We start from the raw sequence: 24,314 nt of genomic DNA, 5'->3' as shown, positions 1-24,314 counted from the left end.
AAAACGCCCATGTGACTAAGGCCTAAAAGTGATTAAAAAAAACATATGTACGCCAAAATGGTACCAATAAAAACTACAGCTCATCTCGCAAAAAATAAGGCCTCACAGAGCTCCGTCCATAGAAAAATAAAAAAGTTATAGCACTTTAAATGCAATGATTTAGAAAAAAAAATTTAAAAAAGGGTTTTTATTGTGCAAAAACCTAAAAACATATAAGAATTTTGGTATCGATCTAACTGTACCGTCTTGCTGAAAAAAAATGTAGTGTATCATTTATGCTGCATAATTAACGCTTTAAGAAAAAATCTATGGCAGAATTGATGGGTTTTCTCTCCCTACGATCATAAAAAAAAAAATAATAAAAGTTTTACAATATAGTCTATGTACCCAAAATTGGCACCAATAAAAACTACAGTTCGCTCCGCAAAAAATTAGCCCTTATACCGCCGCGTCGACAAAAAAATAAAAAAGTTATGGCTTTTGAGAAATGGAGATGAAAAAATACCAAAAATTGTTTGGTCCTCAACGCCAAATTAGGCCATGTCCATAAGGGGTTAAGGACCAGACTCTTTTCAGAGATTTTACCGATGTTGTGGTTCAACTGCTCTATTTTTTTTTTTTTTTTCAGATACCAAAATTATTTTTGCTGCATTTTTTTTCATGATATTTAGGGCTATTTTTAAAATATATTTTTCACTGACTTTTTTCCCTCCATTTTTTAGTTCTATTGGGGATAAAAAGCTAAAAAAAAATCTTCGTTTAACATGTATAGTTATATTTTTTAAAATTTGTATATTTATGTTTAAATAAAGTACGGGAACGGGTTCCTCATTTTGTTTTGGACGTTTTGATATATAATATGTATGGTTTAGGATAACAGGGCGCATACGACAACGATTTCGATTTTGGGTTATTTTTAGAGATGAGCGAACGCGTTCGTCCGAGCTTGATATTCGTGCGAATATTAGGGTGTTCGGGATGTTCGTTATTCGTGACGAACACCATGCGGTGTTCTGGTTACTTTCACTTCCTTCCCTGAGACGTTAGCGCGCTTTTCTGGCCAATTGAAAGACAGGGAAGGCATTACAACTTCCCCCTGCAACGTTTAAGCCCTATACCACCCCCCTGCTGTGAGTGGCTGGCGAGATCAGGTGTTCGCCTAATATAAAAGTCGGCCCCTCCCGCGGCTCGCCTCAGATGCGGTGTGAGTTAGATGAGGGACAGTGCTGTTTATACCGGAGCTGCTGTAGGGAAAGAATTGGTAGTTAGTGTAGGCTTCAAGACCCCCCAAAGGTCCTTATTAGGGCCACTGATAGCTGTGTGTTGGCTGCTGTTAGCAGTGGGATTTTTTTTTTTTTCTCAAAATCGCCTCTGCAGACCGTTGCACCTGGCATTAGGGACAGAAGTGCTGCATAGGCAGGGAGAGTGTTAGGAGTGAGTGTAGCCTTCAAGAACCTCAACGGTCCTTTCTAGGGCCATATTTATCCGTGTGCAGTACTGTCCAGGCTGCTGTTGGCTGTGCTGCATTTTTTTTGGGCTTCTCAAAATCGCCTCTGCAGAGCATTCCACCCTCCATTGATACTGCAGGGAAAGAATTGTATAGGCAGGGCCACAACACAGTTATTATTCATAGAATATACGCAGTGCTGCCTGTTGGTGGGAAAAAACTGAAAACAAATCTATTTGTCCAGCCTCTGTCCGTCCTTACGCCTGTGGAGACGTGTGAGCTGCGTGAAAAACATTGCTAAATCATACGCAGCCAGCTACGCTTTACTGCTGGCTTCGCCATTTGCTTTCCTTAATTGGGAAAAAAAATACCTGCTCTCCAAGAGTTATAATAACTCTGCTACCCTCACGTTCTGTGACACATAAGCAGGGACACAGCACAGTTATTAAACTTCTCATGTTCATTGAATATACGCAGTGCTGCCTGTTGGTGGGAAAAAACTGAAAACAAATCTATTTGTCCAGCCTCTGTCCGTCCTTACGCCTGTGGAGACGTGTGAGCTGCGTGAAAAACATTGCTAAATCATACGCAGCCAGCTACGCTTTACTGCTGGCTTCGCCATTTGCTTTCCTTAATTGGGAAAAAAAATACCTGCTCTCCAAGAGTTATAATAACTCTGCTACCCTCACGTTCTGTGACACATAAGCAGGGACACAGCACAGTTATTAAACTTCTCAGGTTCATTGAATATACGCAGTGCTGCCTGTTGGTGGGAAAAAACTGAAAACAAATCTATTTGTCCAGCCTCTGTCCGTCCTTACGCCTGTGGAGACGTGTGAGCTGCGTGAAAAACATTGCTAAATCATACGCAGCCAGCTACGCTTTACTGCTGGCTTCGCCATTTGCTTTCCTTAATTGGGAAAAAAAATACCTGCTCTCCAAGAGTTATAATAACTCTGCTACCCTCACGTTCTGTGACACATAAGCAGGGACACAGCACAGTTATTAAACTTCTCATGTTCATTGAATATACGCAGTGCTGCCTGTTGGTGGGAAAAAACTGAAAACAAATCTATTTGTCCAGCCTCTGTCCGTCCTTACGCCTGTGGAGACGTGTGAGCTGCGTGAAAAACATTGCTAAATCATACGCAGCCAGCTACGCTTTACTGCTGGCTTCGCCATTTGCTTTCCTTAATTGGGAAAAAAAATACCTGCTCTCCAAGAGTTATAATAACTCTGCTACCCTCACGTTCTGTGACACATAAGCAGGGACACAGCACAGTTATTAAACTTCTCAGGTTCATTGAATATACGCAGTGCTGCCTGTTGGTGGGAAAAAACTGAAAACAAATCTATTTGTCCAGCCTCTGTCCGTCCTTACGCCTGTGGAGACGTGTGAGCTGCGTGAAAAACATTGCTAAATCATACGCAGCCAGCTACGCTTTACTGCTGGCTTCGCCATTTGCTTTCCTTAATTGGGAAAAAAAATACCTGCTCTCCAAGAGTTATAATAACTCTGCTACCCTCACGTTCTGTGACACATAAGCAGGGACACAGCACAGTTATTAAACTTCTCAGGTTCATTGAATATACGCAGTGCTGCCTGTTGGTGGGAAAAAACTGAAAACAAATCTATTTGTCCAGCCTCTGTCCGTCCTTACGCCTGTGGAGACGTGTGAGCTGCGTGAAAAACATTGCTAAATCATACGCAGCCAGCTACGCTTTACTGCTGGCTTCGCCATTTGCTTTCCTTAATTGGGAAAAAAAATACCTGCTCTCCAAGAGTTATAATAACTCTGCTACCCTCACGTTCTGTGACACATAAGCAGGGACACAGCACAGTTATTAAACTTCTCAGGTTCATTGAATATACGCAGTGCTGCCTGTTGGTGGGAAAAATCTGAAAACAAATCTATTTGTCCAGCCTCTGTCCGTCCTTACGCCTGTGGAGACGTGTGAGCTGCGTGAAAAACATTGCTAAATCATACGCAGCCAGCTACGCTTTACTGCTGGCTTCGCCATTTGCTTTCCTTAATTGGGAAAAAAAATACCTGCTCTCCAAGAGTTATAATAACTCTGCTACCCTCACGTTCTGTGACACATAAGCAGGGACACAGCACAGTTATTAAACTTCTCATGTTCATAGAATATACGCAGTGCTGCCTTTTGGTGGGAAAAAACTGAAAACAAATCTATTTGTCCAGCCTCTGTCCGTCCTTACGGGCGGTGGAGACGTGTGAGCTGCGTGAAGAACAGTGCTAAATCATACGCACCCAGCTACGCTTTACTGCTGGCTTCGCCATTTGCTTTCCTTAATTGGGAAAAAAAATACCTACTCTGCCAGAGTTATAATAACTCTGCTACCCTCACGTTCTGTGACACATAAGCAGGGACACAGCACAGTTATTAAACTTAGATAATTCATTCACTAGAGGCAGTGGGGCCTTTCGTTTTCCAAAAAGGGCAAAAATTATATTTGGCCTGCAGTCTTGCGCCAATTTATTTCCTGCCTGTGAAATCAAATCACTGGTAATACAGCATGCTGAGGGGTAGGGGTAGGCCTAGAGGACGTGGACGCGGCCGAGGACGCGGAGGGCCAAGTCAGGGTGTGGGCACAGGCCAAGCTCCTGATCCAGGTGTGTCGCAGCCGACTGCTGCGCGATTAGGAGAGAGGCACGTTTCTGGCGTCCCCACATTCATCGCCCAATTAATGGGTCCACGCGGGAGACGGTTATTAGAAAATGAGCAGTGTGAGCAGGTCCTGTCCTGGATGGCAGAAAGTGCTTCGAGCAACCTATCGTCTACCCGCAGTTCTGCGCCGTCCACTGCTGCCAATCCGAATCCTCTGTCTGCTGCTCCTCCTTCCTCCCAGCCTCCTCACTCCACTACAATAACACCTGCTCAGGAGCGGGAGCACTCCCAGGAACTGTTCTCGGGCCCCTGCTTAGATTGGGCAGCAGCGGTTCCTCTCCCACCAGAGGAGTTTATCGTCACTGATGCCCAACCATTCGAAAGTTCCCGGGGTCCGGGGGAAGAGGCTGGGGACTTCCGCCAACTGTCTCAACAACTTTCTGTGGGTGAGGAGGACGATGACGATCAGACACAGTTGTCTTGCAGTGAGGTAGTAGTAAGGGCAGTAAGTCCCAGGGAGCAGCGCACAGAGGATTCGGAGGAAGAGCAGCAGGACGATGAGGTGACTGACCCCACCTGGTGTGCAACGCTTACTCAGGAGGACAGGTCTTCAGAGGGGGAGTCAAGGGCATCAGCAGGGCAGGTTGCAAGAGGCAGTGCAGTGGCCAGGGGTAGAGGCAGGGCCAGACCGAATAATCCACCAAGTGTTTCCCAAAGCGCCCCCTCGCGCCATGCCACCCTGCGGAGGCCGAGGTGCTCTAAGGTCTGGCAGTTTTTCACAGAGACGCCTGACGACCGACGAACAGTGGTGTGCAACCTTTGTCGCGCAAAGCTCAGCCGGGGAGCCAACACCAACAGCCTCACCACCACCACCATGCGCAGACATATGATGGCCAAGCACCCCGCAAGGTGGGACAAAGGCCGTTCACCGCCTCCGGTTTGCACCCCTGCCTCTCCCCCTGTGCCCCAACCTGCCACTGAGATGCAACCCCCCTCTCAGGACACAGGCACTACCGCCTCATGGCCTGCACCCACACCCTCATCTCCGCTGTCCTCGGCCCCATCCAGCAGTGTAGTTCAGCGCACCGTTCAGCCGTCGCTTGCGCAAGTGTTCGAGCGCAAGCGCAAGTACGCCGCCACGCACCCGCACGCTCAAACGTTAACCGTCCGCATCGCAAAATTCATCAGCCTTGAGATGCTGCCGTATAGGGTTGTGGAAACGGAGTCCTTCAAAAGTATCATGGAGGCGGCGGCCCCGCGCTACTCAGTTCCCAGTCGCCACTACTTTTCCCGATGTGCCGTCCCAGCCCTGCACGACCACGTCTCCCGCAACATTGTGCGCGCCCTCACCAACGCGGTTACTGCCACGGTCCACTTAACTACGGACACGTGGACAAGCACAGGCGGGCAGGGCCACTACATCTCCCTGACGGCACATTGGGTGAATTTAGTGGAGGCTGGGACAGAGTCAGAGCCTGGGACCGCTCACGTCCTACCCACCCCCAGAATTGCGGGCCCCAGCTCGGTGCTGGTATCTGCGGAGGTGTATGCTTCCTCCACTAAAGCACCCTCCTCCTCCTCCTCCTCCTCCTCTGTCTCACAATCAAGATGTGTTAGCAGCAGCATGTCGCCAGCAGTCGGTGTCGCGCGGTGTGGCAGCACAGCGGTGGGCAAGCGTCAGCAGGCCGTGCTGAAACTACTCAGCTTAGGCGATAAGAGGCACACGGCCCACGAACTGCTGCAGGGTCTGACAGAGCAGACCGACCGCTGGCTTTCGCCGCTGAGCCTCCAACCGGGCATGGTCGTGTGTGACAACGGCCGTAACCTGGTGGCGGCTCTGCAGCTCGGCAGCCTCACGCACGTGCCATGCCTGGCCCACGTCTTTAATTTGGTGGTTCAGCGGTTTCTGAAAAGCTACCCACGCTTGTCAGACCTGCTCGTAAAGGCGCGCCGGCTCTGCGCACATTTCCGCAAGTCCCACACGGACGCTGCCACCCTGCGCACCCTGCAACATCACTTTAAGCTGCCAGTGCACCGACTGCTGTGCGACCAAGACTGTGTCACCGCTCCCCAGTCACGGCTGAGTCGGCGGGAGCACTGTAAAAGGATGGTGAGGGAGTACGTAGCGGATCGCACGACCATCCTTGGTGACGCCTCTGCCCCCTACAACTACTGGGTGTCGAAGCTGGACATGTGGCCTGAACTAGCGCTGTATGCCCTGGAGGTGCTTGCTTGTCCTGCGGCTAGCGTCTTGTCGGAGAGGGTGTTTAGTGCGGCTGGGGGAATCATCACAGATAAGCGTAGCCGCTTGTCAACCGACAGTGCCGACAGGCTAACACTCATCAAGATGAACAAAGGCTGGATTTCCCCAGACTTCTGTTCTCCACCAGCGGACAGCAGCGATACGTAAGCAATACGTAGGCTGCACCCGCGGATGGAAGCTACGTTCTCTCTCACCATCCAAAACGGGGACATTTCTGCTTCATCAATCTGTGTCTAATATTCCTCCTCCTCCTCCTCCTGCTCCTCCTCCTGAAACCTCACGTAATCACGCTGAACGGGCAATTTTTCTTAGGGCCACAAGGCTCACTCAAATAATTTTTCAGAACAATTTTTATAAGTTTCAATGCGCTTAAAAGCATTGGAACTTTCACTTGAACCAATTTTTCGTTACACTGGGCTGCCTCCAGGCCTAGTTACCACTTAAGCCACATTAACCAAAGCGATTAATGGGTTTCACCTGCCCTCTTGGCTGGCCATGGCCAATTTTTGGGATGTACATTAGTACTGTTGATACAGCAATTTTTGGGGGCCCTCGCCTACAGTGTAATCAAATTAATTTTTAGCCCACCTGCATTACAGCTGACGTTACCTCAGCTGTGTTGGGCAATGCAATGGGATATTTTTATGTACCGCCGGTGGGTTCCAGGGAGCCACCCATGCTGTAGGTGCACACTGAGTTTTTAATACATCTGTACACTTCTAAAGAACCCGTCTGACTGGGCCATGCAGTGTGGGCCGAAGCCCACCTGTATTACGCACGACATTACTACCTCAGCTGTGTTGGGCAATGCAATGGGATATTTCTATGTACCGCCGGTGGCTTCCTGGCACCCACCTAGGCAGTGGGTCCACAGGGAGTTTAACCTACATGTGTCCACTTGTAAAGAACCCCAGTCTGACTGGGGCATGCAGTGTGGGCCGAAACCCACCTGCATTAACCCTTTCCAGTCCACTGTGTGACCTGTGAAGACATTAGGGTTTAAGGCTGTACAGCTCCGTTGTTGGTAGACGTCCGTCGGGGTTCTCTTACTGTATATTGCCAGCCTCTCTGCTGTCGGAGCCTATCCTACGTGTCACCTCATGCAGTACTGGCTTTAGCCAGCATATAACGCCGTTGTATAACGGCAGAAAAAGAGTAAGCCCCCTAGGAAAACCATATACAAATTGGATTGGAAAGGGTTAAGCACAACATTACTACCTCAGCTGTGTTGGGCAATGCAATGGGATATTTCTGTGTACCGCCGGTGGGTTCCAGGGAGCCACCCATGCTGTGGGTCGACAGGGACTTCACAATAGGGAGTTGTACCTGCCTGTGTCTATGAATTAAAAAGCCCGGTCTGACTGGGGCATGCAGACACCTTGACAGAATGAATAGTGTGTGGCACATAGGTTCCCCATTGCTATGCCCACGTGTGCAGCTCCTGATGGCGGTGGCACAGGATTCTATTTCTCATTGCTTCTGTACAGCATTGTGGGCTATCGCCCCGCCCCTTTTAAAGAGGGTCGCTGCCTAGCCGTGCCAACCTCTGCAGTGTGTGCCTGCGGTCCCTCGTCATGGCAGACGCAATTCTAAATAGACATGAGCGTGGTGTGGCATGAGGGCAGCTGAAGGCTGCCCAGGGACACTTTGGTGTGCGCTGTGGGGGGGGAGGGGGGGCGGTTGGGCAGCATGTAACTCAGGAGAAGTGGCAGTGGAGTGTCATGCAGGCAGTGATTGTGCTTTGTTGGAGGTAGTGTGGTGCTTAGCAAAGGTATGCCATGCTAATGAGCGCTTTTCAGAAGTAAAAGTTGTTGGGAGGGGGGGGGGCCCACTCTTGCCGCTATTGTGGCTTAATAGTGGGACCTGTGAACTTAGGATGCAGCCCAACATGTAGCCCCTCGCCTGCCCTATCCGTCACTGTGTCATTCCCATCACTTTCCTGAATTGCCCAGATTTTCACACATGAAAACCTTAGCGAGCATCGGCGAAATACAAAAATGTTCTGGTCGCCCATTGACTTCAATGGGGTTCGTTGTTCGAAACGAACCCTCGAGCATCACGGGAAGTTCGTTACGAATAACGAACACCCGAACATTTTGGTGTTCGCTCATCTCTAGTTATTTTCTCTTATATATTATATTATATAATTTTATTCTGTAATTTTTTAAAACTTATTTATGCAATTATTTTTATACTATCTATGTCCCTCAAGTTGCCATATGAGACTTCTGGGGGACATTCTCGTGTTTTTTTTTTTTGGCACTTTTGCACTGTAGCTGGGGCATCCATAGGAGCCCCATTTACAGGGAAAAACATCCCCTGTAGTGACAGTAGTCACTAAGGCCTCATGTCCATGGGGAAAACCAGGCCCGCCGCGGATTCTTCATGTAGAATCCGTAGCAGGTCCCTCCTGCCCCGTGGACATGAGGCCTAAAAATCTGAATAAACTCACCTGCTCCGGACGATACGGATCTTCCTTCCTTCGCGGCTGGATCTTCTTTCTTCGGCCCGGCGGATGTGCGCATCCGCCGGACCGAAGAAACAAGATCCGGCCGCGAAGAAGGGAAGAACCTCATCGTCCGGAGCAGGTGAGTTTAATTCTGGTACGGGTCTCTCACGGATCTGGACGGCTTCCATAGGCTTCAATAGAAGCCTGGGGAACCATCCCCGCAGGTGACCCGCACGAAAATACAGCATGTCCATTTTTTTCCCCGCACACGGATCCGTGCCTGACAGGAAAAATGACATCCGCAGGTATTTAACTACCTGCGGGTGTCCAATGCATCTCTATGGGCCGCGGATCCGCGTGCGGGAGAAACGCTGCGGATTTTAAGGACATGAGGCCTAACAGAGCTGATCAGGGGCTGCTGGGACCCAGCAGATCTGCTGTGCCAGAGGATCCCGGTGGTCACGTGACCGCCGGCTCACGAAGTGGAAGTTATACTTCAACTTTCACTTTTTAGTACATAGCGCTCATTGAGCGCTATTTGCTAGGCAAAGGAGAAGGCAGAAGGGGTGAAAAATCAATCCTGCCTTCTCCTTAGGGTTCTGGGCTGTGACTAACGGCTGACAATCCCACCTGTTTCTGATTGATTGCAGAACCAGGGGCTTTAATCCTTAGCTTTATTTTTATTATCAGCTGGGATGAAAGCCCAGAACCATGCACCATAAATTTACTGTGCTTGGTCATTAATGGGTTAAAAAAATTAAAACCAACTGATACAATTTCTATCAGACTGCATTCATCAAGGATTCTTTTGTAATTTTTTTGAGAAATCAAAGTTGATTTGTGATAGACAAAACCTGAGTGTATTAACACCACAGAAGTAACATTTAGCACAATGTAAATATATTGTCATTCAAAAAGGAAACGTTTAATTAAAGTGTTCACAAGACCTACCTAATCTCCTCGTCTTTTGTATCATTTGTGATTTTCATTGGTAGACCATACCAATAACAGTGTGCTATGCCAATGACTATATTACTCTCACAGCTCTTATTCTGGTTTACATAATCCACCCTTTGTGTACTAATCACTGCACATACTATTCTTCACTTCCCCTGTCCCCAATTAATAATCAACCACCCTGATACTGATACTTAATTTCCCCATCCTAATGCAGCATGAGCCAAGTGCCTGTTCCAGGGCCTAAACGTTTTTTAATAATATAATAATAATAATCTTTATTTGTATAGCGCCAACCTATTTCACAGCGCTTCTCCAGGCAAAGTTTTAGTTACCAATAAGAGAAATAATAAATCTTTCTCCTAAATCTGATAGCCTGAGTAAGGCTTGGGGCAGACGGACGTATTTTCAAGCTATGTGCTCTCCATATAATTCCACGGACAGCAAACTGTCCCATTATACTCTTTGAGACTATACACATGGGCATTCTTTCACATGGACCCATGGTCCATATGGAAAACTCATGGCATGTCTTATTCCTGTCTGTTTTATAGCCGACTAATAGGACATGCATTACGAGTAAATGTCCATTGTCTGTGTATATCAAACAGCACATGGATGGGTGTCCGCATGCATTCTGATGGGAGTTGTGGTGAGGTCACATTTATGAGTGTATGTCCCTAACCGAAAGGTGAAGGGAGATCCAAGCAAATATATGCTGCATCTGTCACAGATGTGGCAGGTGCAGCAGGGAGTTCTTTTTCCTTGGGGAGATGAAGGAAACATCCGCCGAATGTGGCAGATGTGTTCTTCAACCTCGCGGGGATTTAGAATTCCTTTGCTGCATCTGTCACAGATGTGGCAGGTGCAGCAGGGAATTCTTTTTCCTTGTAGGGATTAACGAAACATCTCCCGAATGCGGCAGATATGTTGTTCATCCCCGTGGGGACACGGCAGTGGCACACAGGTAAGTATTTTTTATTTTTAACACTAAAATTTTAGTTTTTTTCAGGGAAGAGCTTATATTTAAAGCTCTTCCCTGAAAAACAATTACGGGGTGCTGGCTGACCATTGCCTTCAATGGAGCTACCGACAGCAGCCGCGGCTCCATTGAAGGCAATATAAGGACCTTTGTACACGCGTGTTTTTGCGTGTACAGGGTTGGGCACCTATGTACGCACATGCTCGAGTGAAGCCACCCTTATAAACAAAGACATAAAGAGAACACTTTGTGCATTCATTAATATGTAATTAAAACTGTTCAAATGGTGGCAAGTGCTGCCATCCCATTATCTCCCAATGTATGCATTGTACCTTTATTATGAGTTAACTGTAAGCAGTAATGACCCTTTAAAATATTATTAGGCCCTATTACACTTCAGAATGGCCATATTTAATCTTAATTTATATTCTGTCACAGTAGGTTAATATTCTTAAAGGGATTTTCTGGAATTTACATATTGATGATGCATCCTTAGGGTAGGTCATCTATATCTGATTGGTGGGGTTCTGTTTTCCGGCACCCCAAGAGTCAGCTTAAGAAGAGGCTGCATAGGTCGGGGCAAGCACTTTGGCCTCTTAATTGGTCATTGGGTAGCTTTTCTGCCTGGCATTGTAGTTCATTCCAATTCATTTAAATGGAATTGAGGTGCAGGAAGCCAATGTGACCAATGAACATGACATCATGGGACAGAAAAGGAAAACACAACGCTCATTGGACGAGGGGCCAAGACTTTCCCCACCGATCTGATATTAGTGACATAACATAAGGATATATCATCAATATTTAATTCCTGGAAAAGCACTTGGCTTGTAGCATCATGAAAGATTGGAAGAAAATGTTCAACATCCCTATCTGAAGATTGGAAAAACTTAGTGATTGTGTTGTGATCTTGAAATTCTAGCCTAACTGGTCAAGTGCAGAACATTAGAAGAATTTCATTCAGCGGCTGACTGTGCTAACATTCACCACATTAAATGCAAGTGGAAAACTATAAAAGTGAATACTTACCTCTTCACTGCGGGGTTGATGCTAAAAGAACATAAAAAAATGTAGATGAGTTAACAGATGACCAATGCAAGAATTGCCCTACCTGCGCTCAGTCATAAGAAATCTCAGGCTCATCAGATTTATCTTCTAGGTTTCTCTGTATAATATCTAGCCATTTTTACAAACTGAAATGTTCAAATCAAAGCTATATATATATAAAATGTGTGTGTGTTCCAGGCAGGAACATAATAGAAGAGTCAGGGCCGGGTTATACTAATTTCATTTTACTCGGTATGTTAGTTTTTGTACTTTTTGTCAAACCTGATCTAATTCAATAATAGATAATTGCAGATCACGTTTTCAATCTTCTTTCACTCAAGGTCTGCGTGAGAAATGTCCTGGCATATCCAATTCCTTCCTACCTGATTAAAGGGGTTCTGACATGAATAATGTTTTTATGCTTTAGCAGCCATTGTTCCCTGGTGTGCCTAATGGACCCAGGGAACCCATGGTTTAATGGCTGCTAAAGCATAAAAAGATAATACTTACCTTGTCTTCTGTTGTTGTTGACATCGGGGGGTCATCTCCCCGCAGGCGCTGCTCCTCCTCTTCTGTCTGCACGAGCCGCGCCGCTCCGGGATTGCGCGCATGCGCAGTGGAGAGGTGCCCTCTGACAGGAGTCAGGACGGGCTGCGTCTCCACTGCGCATGCGCAGCACTCCGGAGTTCAGCCGGATGGACGGGCCGCCCACAGCAAGCACTGCTTGTGACGTGCTTGCTGTGGCGGTCCGTCCGTTGACCTCGGAAGTGCCTGACGGACGGACCAGAGCAGGAAGTGGTCTTTTTGACCGCTCCTGCTCTGCTTTAAAAGCACAGAAGAAGATGCCGGCTGGAGGGGACATGCCTGGCGATTGGGCCAGGCCAGGCAAGGTGAGTACAATTTTTTTTTTGATGTCAGAACCCCTTTAATGCAATGCACATAAATGTGCACTGTCAGCAAATATTTTAGAGCAAGCAAACAAGTATCTCAGTTATGGCTGCGTGCACCTAACCTTAGGCCTCATCTCCACGGGTGAGTCGGATTCCACATGCAGTAGCTCTCAGCAGAATCCAAGCCTGTCCACGGCCAGCCACCCTGCGTACCTGTCCGGGTCTGTACTGCGGATGTGTTGAAGCAGTACAGTTTTTTTTTTCTTTTTCAAACTCCTGCTTTCCTGCGGATCAGGCAGCTTTGATTGACTTCAATGGAAGCCGTCCGTGCGGGAACCACACTGAGAATTGGAGAATGCTGCGATTTTTATTTTTTTTTTTTTTCCACACCCAAAGATTTGCAAAACAAATCCGCATGCTTTAATTCAGGTGCGGACGCCCATGTTTCCCAATGGGCAGATTGAATTGTGGATCTTCTGCGCGGTTTCCACAAATCAAATCCGCCCATGGACATGAGCCCTGAAGTCACTTGTACACAGTCAGTAGGAATCGGGAAGGTTATCTCTAGAGAGAACAAATGGATTAGGCGTTGAAATTCAATGTACCCGATTCTTCTTTCTGCCATCCTCCTCATACATATATGGCAGCTGCATTGTCCTGTATAAATCAGCATGTTCCGATGACTTTTCCTTAATATGTATGGGGGAATTAAAGGCAACCTGTCACACACTATTGGACCATAAAGTCATGGTGCTTATAGTTTAGGTGGCGTGGAGTCCAGGGAGACGCTTTTCATACTCATCCAGTCTCCTGTTGCCACAGAGTCCCTTGGTGAAGCCAGAACATCCACAGCAAGCAGTGACCTCCCATAGAGCTGAACGGGAATATGTGCGCAGCCTTCTTCGTTTATGATGCTTATCATTATGGCGGCTTCACACGGCCGTATGCACATTTACGCATGCCTCAGCGCAATGTATTTATACTATGAACTAATCTTTTTTGAGCACATGTCTGCGTACCTCACTGTACTTTTTCCACGCACAAGTTATGTTTTTTGCGTGTGGGACAGAACCACGCCTGATTTAAATGGCTGATTCATCTAATGAGGCTCAGATGTGTTTTTTTTTCCAGTGGAATTATGCATTGTTTCATGCATTCCCTTGCATATTGCACGCCCATTTGTGCCCCCCCCCATTGACTTCTATAGGGACGCTTGGTGCGCAAATGCGTCCAAAAATAGAACATGCTGCGTTATTTTTTTCATGCAAGCAAAATACATGAAAGTGTAAACTACCCCATTGACATCAGTGGGTTGTATTCTATGCATATCTGCAGACCAAAACGCCCCTTAAAAGTCTATGGGTGTGTGTGTGGGGGGGGGGGGGGGGGGGGGGGTGCTCAAATACACGGTACGCAGCACAATTCCATAAAAAAATGAACAATCTAGCTAAATAGCCTTTTAAATCAGGGTAGGGGGTGTTGTGCACAGAACAGGCTCTGCTGGTGCAAAAAAGTACAGTACATCGTGCAAACACATGTGCAAATCACCCTTGTTCATAGCACAAATACATTGCGCTGAAGCGTGTGCATTTTCATATACGTTCGTGTGAAGCCGCCCAAAGCATGGATGTAACAAGAAAAATTGATTCAGTATGAGCCAAATGTGAACATACAAGTGTCATGCTTACGTATTACAGACCTGCTTACAGACGTGCTTACAGAACTCCATGTAGAGTCTTACACGCAATAGGGACATATTTTTTATGATCAAGCTCAGGGTCCCATACGAATAGGAATTGAAAGGTAAATATAATGGTTAATAGATGCCCTTTTATGTGTAATTAGTAATAGTATGACTATATGAAGCACTTGGACTGCTTTACTTAGTTTGATCAGAATTTGTTTTTTATTCCAGGGTTCTGCTTACATAAGAGATGGTGACTGCTGATGTTACAATGCTGGCACATTCTTAAAGGGATTTTTTGAGATTATTAAAAAGTTCACAGGGGTCAAAAAGAGATAAAACATAGAAACGGTATTCACCTCTCAAAGGTCCCCCTGATCCAGCAGCACCACTTCATCCAGACTGGTCTGGTGCCGGCCGTTCTTGCGGCGGTCATATGTTATTGTACACATGACTATCGCAGTCAATCACTTGTCTCAGTGTCACATATGTGTTGAGTGATACACGACTTCTGAGGACCGTGAGTGACTTGTAACAGTCTGCAATGATGAAAGCCATGTGATTGCTGCAGAAACATCCGGCACTGGAACAGCGGTGCTGGAGCGGGCAGATATTTGTGAGGAGGATAGTTTGTTTTTTAATTTTACCCACTTTTCACCCTTCTGTGAATGTTTTAAATAAACTCGGAAAACCCCTTTAAACTCTGTGGTCAACTAAGCTGATAAGCTTCATCTTCTAGGCCGCAGCACCGCGTATAAGATGGTTAGATGTGCGCCACATTGTTAAATGTAATCATTTCACTAGTGGAAATCAGTCATATGGCTACAGTAATAGTACTGAGGGATATGTTCTTACCGAAATCATTTTTGTCATTACAGGCATTAGATTTTGTACTCCTATTAGCTGTAAAAAATAAATACATTAGAAGGGATTCTGGATAAAACAAGAAGGGTCCGTGCTTGAAGTTTACATTAACTGCATTCAGAGTGCCGGATTTAACCATGTGGAGTCTCCTAGGCAGTTGGAATCTGCCCCCCCCCCCATACCTGCATATTATCTGCTAATATGTTTTTGATTTTACCCACCAACAATTTTAATAAACCAATGTTCTTACACAAAGCAAACATTAACAATTAATCGTATTAAACAATTTAGCATATTATGTTATTATACTGTTATAGCTTATATATATATATATTGTTAGATGGTTTCTCAAAGTTTCTCATGTGTGGGAGAACATTGTACTGAGCAGTGTGCACTACACTTCGGCCGCTACATAGAGATGACCATTACTGCTGTACATTACACGTACGGAGGTCGCACTGAAATGTTTTACAAACTGACATAAAATGAGCTTTTAACCCCTTAGTGACCAAGCCTGTTTGCGCCTTAATGACCAGGCCAAATTTTGCAAATCTGACATGTGTTACTTTAACGTGGAAAAACACCAGAAAGGTTTTGCATATCCAAGCGATTCTGACATTGTTTTTTCGCCACATGTTGTACTTCATTTAGGCGGAAAAAAAAGACCGATAGAATTTGTGTTTATTTATTAAAAGCGCCAAAATTGGGAAAATTTTGAAAGAATCATCATTTTTTCACATTTCCAACTGCAATATCTCAAATATGTGCAAACATAATATAGAATTTTTTGCTAAGATATATATTTCCATCCGTTTACTTTATTTTGGGCGCATATTGGAAAAACTTTCGTTTTTTTTTAACCATTTAGGAGACATACAAATTTAACATTACTTTTCAGCATTTTGAGGAACATTTTTTTTTTCCTACACCAAGCCAAGATTGGAAAGGCTCATAGGAGTCAAAATGATAGGTACCACCACAAGTGACCCCATTTTAAAAACTACACCCCTTAAAGTATTTACTGAGGGGTATAATTAGTATTTTAACCCCACAGTTTTTTTTCAGGAGTCAATGCAATTTAGAAGAGGAAAACTAAAATTTCATATTTTTGCAAATATGTCATTTTAAAGACAGGCCTTTCTTCTATAATACACAAGAAAATGAGGATTTGCACCCAAAAATGGATACCCCTGTTTGTCCCGTGCTCAGAAACATACCCATTGTGGCCCTAGTATTACGTCTGTATGCACAAGGGGGCCCAAAATGAAAGGAGCAACCGGTGGCTTTCAGAACAGAAATTTTGCTTGAAGGAGATTTAGGCCCTATTGCACACTTGTAGAGCCATTGAGTGACCAAAACGATGGAGAACGCCCACAAGTGACCCCATTTTGAAAAGTAGACCCCTTAACGAATTTATCTAGGGGTACGATGACTTTTTTGACTTCATAGTTTTTGAATGAATCTAAGTCAAGCAGAAGGAAAAAAATTACGATTTTCATTTTTTTTGTAATTCTGTCATTTTAAAAGCAGTTTTTTTGTACAGCACACATATAAATGAAGGCTTGCACCCCAAAATGGATACCCCTGTTTGTCCCGTGCTCAGAAACATACCCATTGTGGCCCTATTATTACGTCTGTATGCACAATGGGGCCCAAAATGAAAGGAGCAACCGGTGGCTTTCGGAACAGAAATTTGCTTGAAGGAGATTTAGGCCCTATTGCACACTTGTAGAGCCCTTGAGTGACCAAAACGATCGAGAACCCCCACAAGTGACTCCATTTTGAAAAGTAGACCCCTTAATGAATTTATCTAGGGGTACGATGACTTTTTTGACTTACAGTTTTTAAATGAATCTAAGCCAAGCAGAAGGAAAAAATTATGATTTTCATTTTTTTGGCAATTGTGTCAATTTAAAAATAGGTTTTTTTGTACGGTGTAGATAGGAATGAAGACGTTCACCCCAAAATGGATACCCCCGTTTGTCTTGTGTTCAGAAACATACCCATTGTGGCCCTAATCTACTTAAAGGACACATGGCTAGGTCTATAATGGAAGGAGCACCCGTTGGATTTCAGGGTACAACTGAATAAATTCCAGGCCCCCTTGCCCACTTGTAGAGCCATTGAACGGCCAAAACGATAGAGAACCCCCACAAATGACCCCATTTTGAAAACTAGATCCCTTAACAAATTCATCTAGGGGTGTACTGCGTATTTTGACCCCACAGTATTTGAATGAATCTAAGCAAAGCAGAAGGAAAAAATTACGATTTTCATTTTTTTGGCAATTTTGTCAATTTAAAAACAGGTTTTTTTGTACAGTGTACATAGGAATGAAGACGTTCACCCCAAAATGGATACCCCTGTTTGTCCTGTGTTCAGAAACATTCCCCATTTTGGCCCTAGTCTACTTACAGGACACATGGCTAGGCCCATAATGGAGGGAATGACCGCTGGATTTCAGGGTACAACTGAATAAATTCCAGGCCCCATTGCCCACTTATACGGAAAAAAATTGTCTTCCTAAAAATACCCACCCCCACCCCCGCCATCCCCATTTTTTGGCATTCCCTAAATATTAGATAAAAGTAATAATATAAACTGCGTTTTATGTCCGAAGACAGGGGTAATTACGGAGGCTGGTTGGGATGGGCACATGGGGCAAGAAAACCGGGTATCCCCCCCTCTCGCTTTTTTGGGGGTATTTTGTGACCTCAGTGGCGGGGATGGAGTGTAAAAAGTGGCGCTGTGAGGCTTTTGTAATCTTGCTGCGGTGCAGCGGTCTCATATAGAAGGCGCTCAACAAGCTGCTCCTGGAACTGCATGAAGGCGAGCGTTCCCGGGGCTTCTTGTAAATTACGGATTACAGGTAGCGGTCTGAATAACGCCGGGCTCTCACGGCCATATGCAGAATCCGCTTACGGAGGCCCGCAGCGGATCCCAGCTGTGACCCTGTGTACAGGCACGTAATGTACTGCGCATAACTGCCTACTCACACAGACGGTCATGCGCAGTACACCGGTTTTTGTTCATATTTCCCGCGCTGTCGCTTAGAGATGACCCATGTACCCGCAACCCGTACACAATGTGTTTGCATATGGGCTGCGGGTATATCCGCGGTCATAGAGCACAATGGGCTCTAGGTCGCGGATATCCGCGGTAAAATATAACATACCGTGTTCTGTTTTCTGCGAGTGGATTCCGTAATTCCGACCCGCTTATTGGGGGGAATTGTGTAATCCAATGCATGCGATTGATCCGTGGATTACCGCTGATCAAGCGCATGCAGAACCCATAATTCCTCTCTGGTCATGCGTGACCGGCCTAATGTTATGTTGCTAATTTATCACGTGACCGGGGACCGCTCAACAAGGCCACCCGTCACTGCTCCAAGCACTCAGCGACTGTTGGTTGCTGGGAGCAAGGAGATTTAAAATTTCCTGGGCTCCCCAGCTCCTGCGAATGTGTCCGGCATTTTGCCGGCGGGCGCATGCGCAGCAGCCGGAAGGGTCCATGGAGGATAATCGCATCTGGATTCAAATGCGGAAGCCTCCGAGAAGATGTTTCATCTCCTCTCCCCGATCGCATCGGTGAGGGGAGATGAAACTTCCACTTTTTTAAGAACTTTTACGTGATTGCCATTATGCATTGGATAACGGCGATCACGTGACCAGTAACCGCATACCACGGCTGCCCGTGACATCTCCAGGCTCGTGGCTACCTTTGGTAGCCAGCAGCAGGGAGATTTTAAATTTCTTGGGCAATCTTTCACTTTTGCGCATGCGTCGCCATCATGCTGACGGGCGCATGCGCCGAAGCTGGGGTAAGGTCCGCGGATCAACATCCCACCAGGGAACAAATCCAGGACCTTGGGTACGTAATTTCATCCCCCCTTACAGATACGATCCATAAGGGGAGATGAAACTTTAACTTTATAAACTTTTTTCTAACTTTTAACTTTTTTTTTTCTTCTACTTTTTAACTTTATATGATCATCGTTGTCCAATGGATAACGGTGATCATATGACTGGAAACCACATACAGCGGTCCCCAGTCATATCTCCCTGCACTCGGCTATCTGTGACAGCCGGGTGCAAGGAGATTTTGAATTTGCCGGGCTCGCCGGCCTTCTGCGCATGCGCGCCACATCGGCGCATGCGCAGAAGCCAGCGGATGGTCCCGACACTGGCCGGAGGACACGGAGGAAGGGAAGTGAGTATTTTCACCTTCCCTCATGGATCGGATCCATGAGGGGAGGTGAAGCTTTTCTTTTTTTTACTTTTTTTCTCCACTTTTCCGCGATCGTGGTACCGGGGACCACTCATTGCGGTCCCCACTGACATCTCCTGCCTCCCGGCTACCTACAGATTCCCGGGCCGCCAGGCCTTCTGCACATGCGGCTGACGTAATTCCTATGGGACAAAAACTGCGTAGCCATACCTGAGACGTACAAACTGAGTCTAAAATCACGCTTCCTTTATGTGGTAACACCGTGACCTATACCAGCACGTGTGTTCTGTTCATTGTTGTTTTGTCTTTGTCTTATTTTCTCATCAGTGGATGAGTGTCTTGAGCCCAAAGTGTGTTTTTTAAAGGAAAAGTAATAAAATATTATAGTTTTAAGGGATCTTCTGTGATTTGGGCATTTCATAAATTAGTTCCCTCTGCCTCTGTGATTCAGATTTATAGACCCAATGCAAAGCAATGGGATCAGTTACATGTTCGTTTTTGATGCGGATATGCCGATAATTTTAGGACACACCGATTTGCAAATCGGTGCTTGTATATGCGCCCAATGGGGCCGGCGGCAGCAGCGCCGACCCCATTGAGAATATATACTAAGATTGTTCTCCTCTGCCACAGCTGTGCCACAACTGTGGCAGAGAAGAACAATGTTCTCCTATTGAAGTCAATGGAGCCGGCAATACAGCCGGCTACTTTGAAAGCAATGGGCTGCCGGCAAGCGCTGGATGAATTTTCGGGGATGGGCTTAAAATATAAGCCCTTCCTTGAAAACCATCCCGAAAATGTGTAACAAAAAAAAAAAAGTATACTCACCTTTTTCCTGCAGCCGGAGTTCAGCCGCGTTCGTCCGGCAGTTCTACTGAACTGCTCTCTGTAGTATTCAGCAGGCGGAGATTTAAAATCCCCGCCTGCTGAATGAGCTGCCTCTGATTGGTCACAGCTCTCACCCTGACAAATCAGAGGCAGCTCTCACTTACCCATTCATGAATTCATGAATGGGTGAGTGAGAGCTGCCTCTGATTGGCTGAGCGCAGGGACCAATCAGAGGCAGCTCTCAGCTATTGAATGACAGCTGAGAGCTGCCTCTGATTGGTCCCTATGCTCAGCCAATCAGAGGCAGCACTCACTCACCCATTCATGAATTCATGAATTGGGTGAGTGAGAGCTGCCTCTGTTTGGTGAGGGCTGTGACCAATCAGGGGCAGCCCATTCAGCAGGTGGGGATTTTAAATCCCCGCCTGCTAAATACTAGAGAGAGAAGTTCAGGAGAACTGCCGGACTCGGCTGAACTCTGGCTGCAGGAAAAAGGTGAGTATACTTTTTTTTTTTACACATTTTCAGGATGGTTTTCAGGGCCGGGCTTATATTTTAAGCCCTTCCCCGAATTCAATGGGCAAACATCGTTCTCCTCTGCCACAGGTGTGCCACAGCTGTGACAGAGGATAGCAGGCAGCGCTGGGCTGTTTCGCTGAAAACGCTGCTAGGTGCAGATTTTTCAGCGAATTGTCAGCCCTGGTCACGCAATTTGCGGATGCGCATCCGTTATGCGATCTGCAAATGGCGGGAAAAAACGCCCGTGTGACCGAGGCCTAATACTGTACATTAGTGTATAATAAGTTATTTAGCTCATATGGCGGATCACTACTTGGATTCTACACATTTTTCTATCACACTAGATTCCTACAAAATGTAGCGAGGAAAACGATGTGTAAACAAAACAAAAAGATTACAACAACATAAAGAATAATAATGAACTTACTATCTCACATAATGATTCCAGGACAATTTTTTTTAGTCCAAATTTATCCTATGGAAAGAGACAGAAGAGAAAATGTACTTATTATCAAATGTAAAATGAACATGCTAAAGGCCCTTCATATTAACATGAGCCAATGATTGTGAACGAATATTCGTCTGAACATTCATGTAAACAGGGCAGTTTGTTTGTCAGCTGATTAGGTCCTTAGGGCGGCTTCACGCAGGTATATGCGCAATTGCGCCCGTCACAGTACAACGTACTTGTGCTATGAAGTAGGTTTTTCTGCACAAATGTTGGCACTTACTGTGCTTCTAGCGCCTGCAGGGCATGTTCATTTGCGCGCAGCAGAAAGATACGCCCGAATTTAAATGGCCATTTAGTCCAATGATCCAGATGTGTTCTTCTTCTAGCGGAATTGTGCAGCGTATGGCACATATCCTTGCGTATTCTGCACACATTTGCGCAACACAAATATAATTCTATGGGAACACGGAGCGCAAAAGTAGAGCATGCTGTATTTTTTCCTGTGCAAGCGAAATGTGCCAAAATAATATATTTATGTGAACAAATCCATCAAATGGCTATTTAGCCTAATGAGTTCCAGGTAGAATTGCGCTGTTTTTCACACATCTGCTTGCATATTATATGCGTATTTGTACCCCACCTCCACCATAGACTACTATGGGGACCTTTGGTGCACAAATGCGCACAAAAGTAAAGCATGCTGCTTTTTTTCCGTGCGCACAAAAGAGTAAAATCTAAGTGAACCCATTGGAATCAGTGGGTTCTATTCTCAGTGTTGCGTACACAAATTTTGAGCGTGCAAATACAGCCGTGAGAAGGAGCCGTAAGTGACAAACTTTTGCTTACTTAAAACTACAATTGCTACCATTCATTCATTCATTCATTTCTAGAACCTCTTTTATTATTTGATGTAATCTGGTAACCTGGGGCTGGAAGACTTTGCACAGAAAATGTGTGTATATATACGTGTGTGTGGACAGCTAACTTCAATATTCTGGTTCCGTCATTCCCTCAACAGAAGATTCTAAAACGTGTTTGATATTTGTAAAAAAAAACTGAAAAATTGCATGCATTTTACTTGGCTGCATTTTCTAGCTGCATTGCTTGGAGTCGTGTTTTTTGGCTACATATGCATTTTTTTCTGCCATTTTTATCCTTTAGAGAAGCTTATTGAAAAACACTTGAAAAAACTCCACACCCAAAGCATGCTGCGATTTTGAAATAAAAAAGCCATGAGCACAAGAAAAAAAAATCAAAGTAGAGAAAAAAGCCAGTTTAAAAAAAACGCAATGTTTTATAAGGCTTTTGATTAGAGATTAGCGAACATGCTCAATTAGGACAATTACTCGATCGAGCATCACTTTTTTTCAAGTAACTGCCTACTCGGGATTCCTGGCGACCCCCGAATCTTTTCGCCGGTTAGGCAGTTACTTGAAAAAAGCGATGCTCGATCGAGTAATTGCTCTAAACGAGCACGTTCGCTCATCCCTACTTTTCATATGTTCCTGTGGAGCCACAGCCAATATCTGGATGCAGCATTTTTTTAACCCCAAGCTGTAAAAAATGCCATCATTACATCAGCCAGAGTCTGGAATCCAAATGAGGGGATCCTCGCTTTCAGCTTGTGGGCGCATTCAGATGAGCGGGAGTACTACATGTGCGGACGATCGGGCAGCGGGTTTCTTCTCAAGCTCTGGCAAGGAGTTTGAAAAGCAAGTGAATGGGAAGGGATTCCCCTCATTCAGGCGCAACTGTGCTCCGTGCTGCCAAGTTGTGCCCACACTCATGGGAATAAGCCCTAATAATGCTCTGATGGTGATCCCACGCACAGCGCAATGCGCACTGAAACTCTACAACAATATACTGTAAGTGAATTAGGTTTTAACAAGCCCCGTTCACTAGCAGTGGAATCTAGTCATGCTGCAGATTTGCTCTCGCTGTCATGGAAAAGCTGTGGATCTTCGCTGCACATTTCATTCATTTTTATGCAATAAGTGAAATCCATGGTGAAATTCTGCACCGACATCCGCAATGAGGTCATGTACAGGGGTTGATGTGGATTTTTGTGCAAAAAATGCCCTCTTTGTGTGATCTCGCTTTATGGCTTCTAGCACACTAGCAGATTTTGGTACCATGAGCTGTCCATGTAATTCCATGGAAAGCACACGGTCCCGTTAGAGCCTATGGGCCATACACATGGACAATTTTTTTCACGCATGACACGTCCTATTTCTGTCGGTTCCACTAATGAGAAATACATCTCAATGCATGTCAATGTGCAGTGTCAGTGTATATTGGACAGCATACAGACCGATGTCTGTGTGCTGTCCGATCCGAATTGCAGCATTTCTATTGAAGTGAATTGAGTAAAGTTACACATGTGCATCCTCCACTGCTCACACCTTGTGACACTCCTGGAATGCATTTTTGGGATCAGTGGGAGCCTCAGTAAATGGACCCTCTCCGATCAACAAGTTATCCACTACCCAGGCATAAGGGATAACCTGCTGTGGTTGAAATAACCCTCATTGCAAATTAATAGTTTCTTCTGAGGCCTTAGTCAGACGGGCGTTTTTTTCACGCGATTTGCGGATCGCATGACGGATGCGCATCCGCAAATCGCGTGACCGATGCCCGGAAATCGCCCGAAAATCTGCTCCTAGCCGCGTTTCATTAGAAACGGGCTGGAGCTGTCCAGCGCATTGCATTCAATGGAGCCGGCAATACAGCCGACTCCATTGAAAGCAATGCACTGCGGGCGAGTGTGGGATGAAGTGTGCGCTGAGCCAATCAGGGGGCAGGTCTGACTCACACCCCCTTCACACCCACTGCAGGCCGGCCGCGGCGAACTCCGACTGCCGGGAGCAGGTGAGTATGTATATTTTTTTTATTCTAACACTTTTCTGGATGAATTGCAGGGAAGGGCTTATATATTTAAGCCCTTCCCGACAATTCATCCCGCGATCGCCGGCAGCCCATTGCTTTCAATGGAGTTGGCTGTATTGCCGGCTCCATTGAATTCAATGGGCAAACATTGTTCTTCTCTGCCACAGCTGTTACAGCTGTGGCAGA

At 45.8% G+C, this 24,314-nt stretch overlaps 1 protein-coding gene across 1 annotated transcript in view; it reads right to left on the bottom strand.

Moving 5' to 3' along the window:
• The window catches only part of LOC136621722 (uncharacterized), a 186,607-nt gene that overhangs the window by 72,692 nt on the left and 89,601 nt on the right, over positions 1-24,314 (bottom strand). The window contains exons 6-8 of the mRNA XM_066597399.1: positions 21,219-21,266; positions 15,206-15,253; positions 11,759-11,779 (exon numbers count right to left, since the gene is read on the bottom strand). Coding sequence (XP_066453496.1) covers positions 11,759-11,779; positions 15,206-15,253; positions 21,219-21,266 — 117 coding nt within the window. The remainder of the gene's footprint in view (positions 1-11,758; positions 11,780-15,205; positions 15,254-21,218; positions 21,267-24,314) is intronic.

Source organism: Eleutherodactylus coqui, chromosome 3 (genome assembly GCF_035609145.1).
Source record: "Eleutherodactylus coqui strain aEleCoq1 chromosome 3, aEleCoq1.hap1, whole genome shotgun sequence".
Taxonomy (NCBI): domain Eukaryota; kingdom Metazoa; phylum Chordata; class Amphibia; order Anura; family Eleutherodactylidae; genus Eleutherodactylus; species Eleutherodactylus coqui.
Note: the sequence above shows the minus strand (reverse complement) of the source record. Positions and strands in the feature narration are given on the sequence as shown.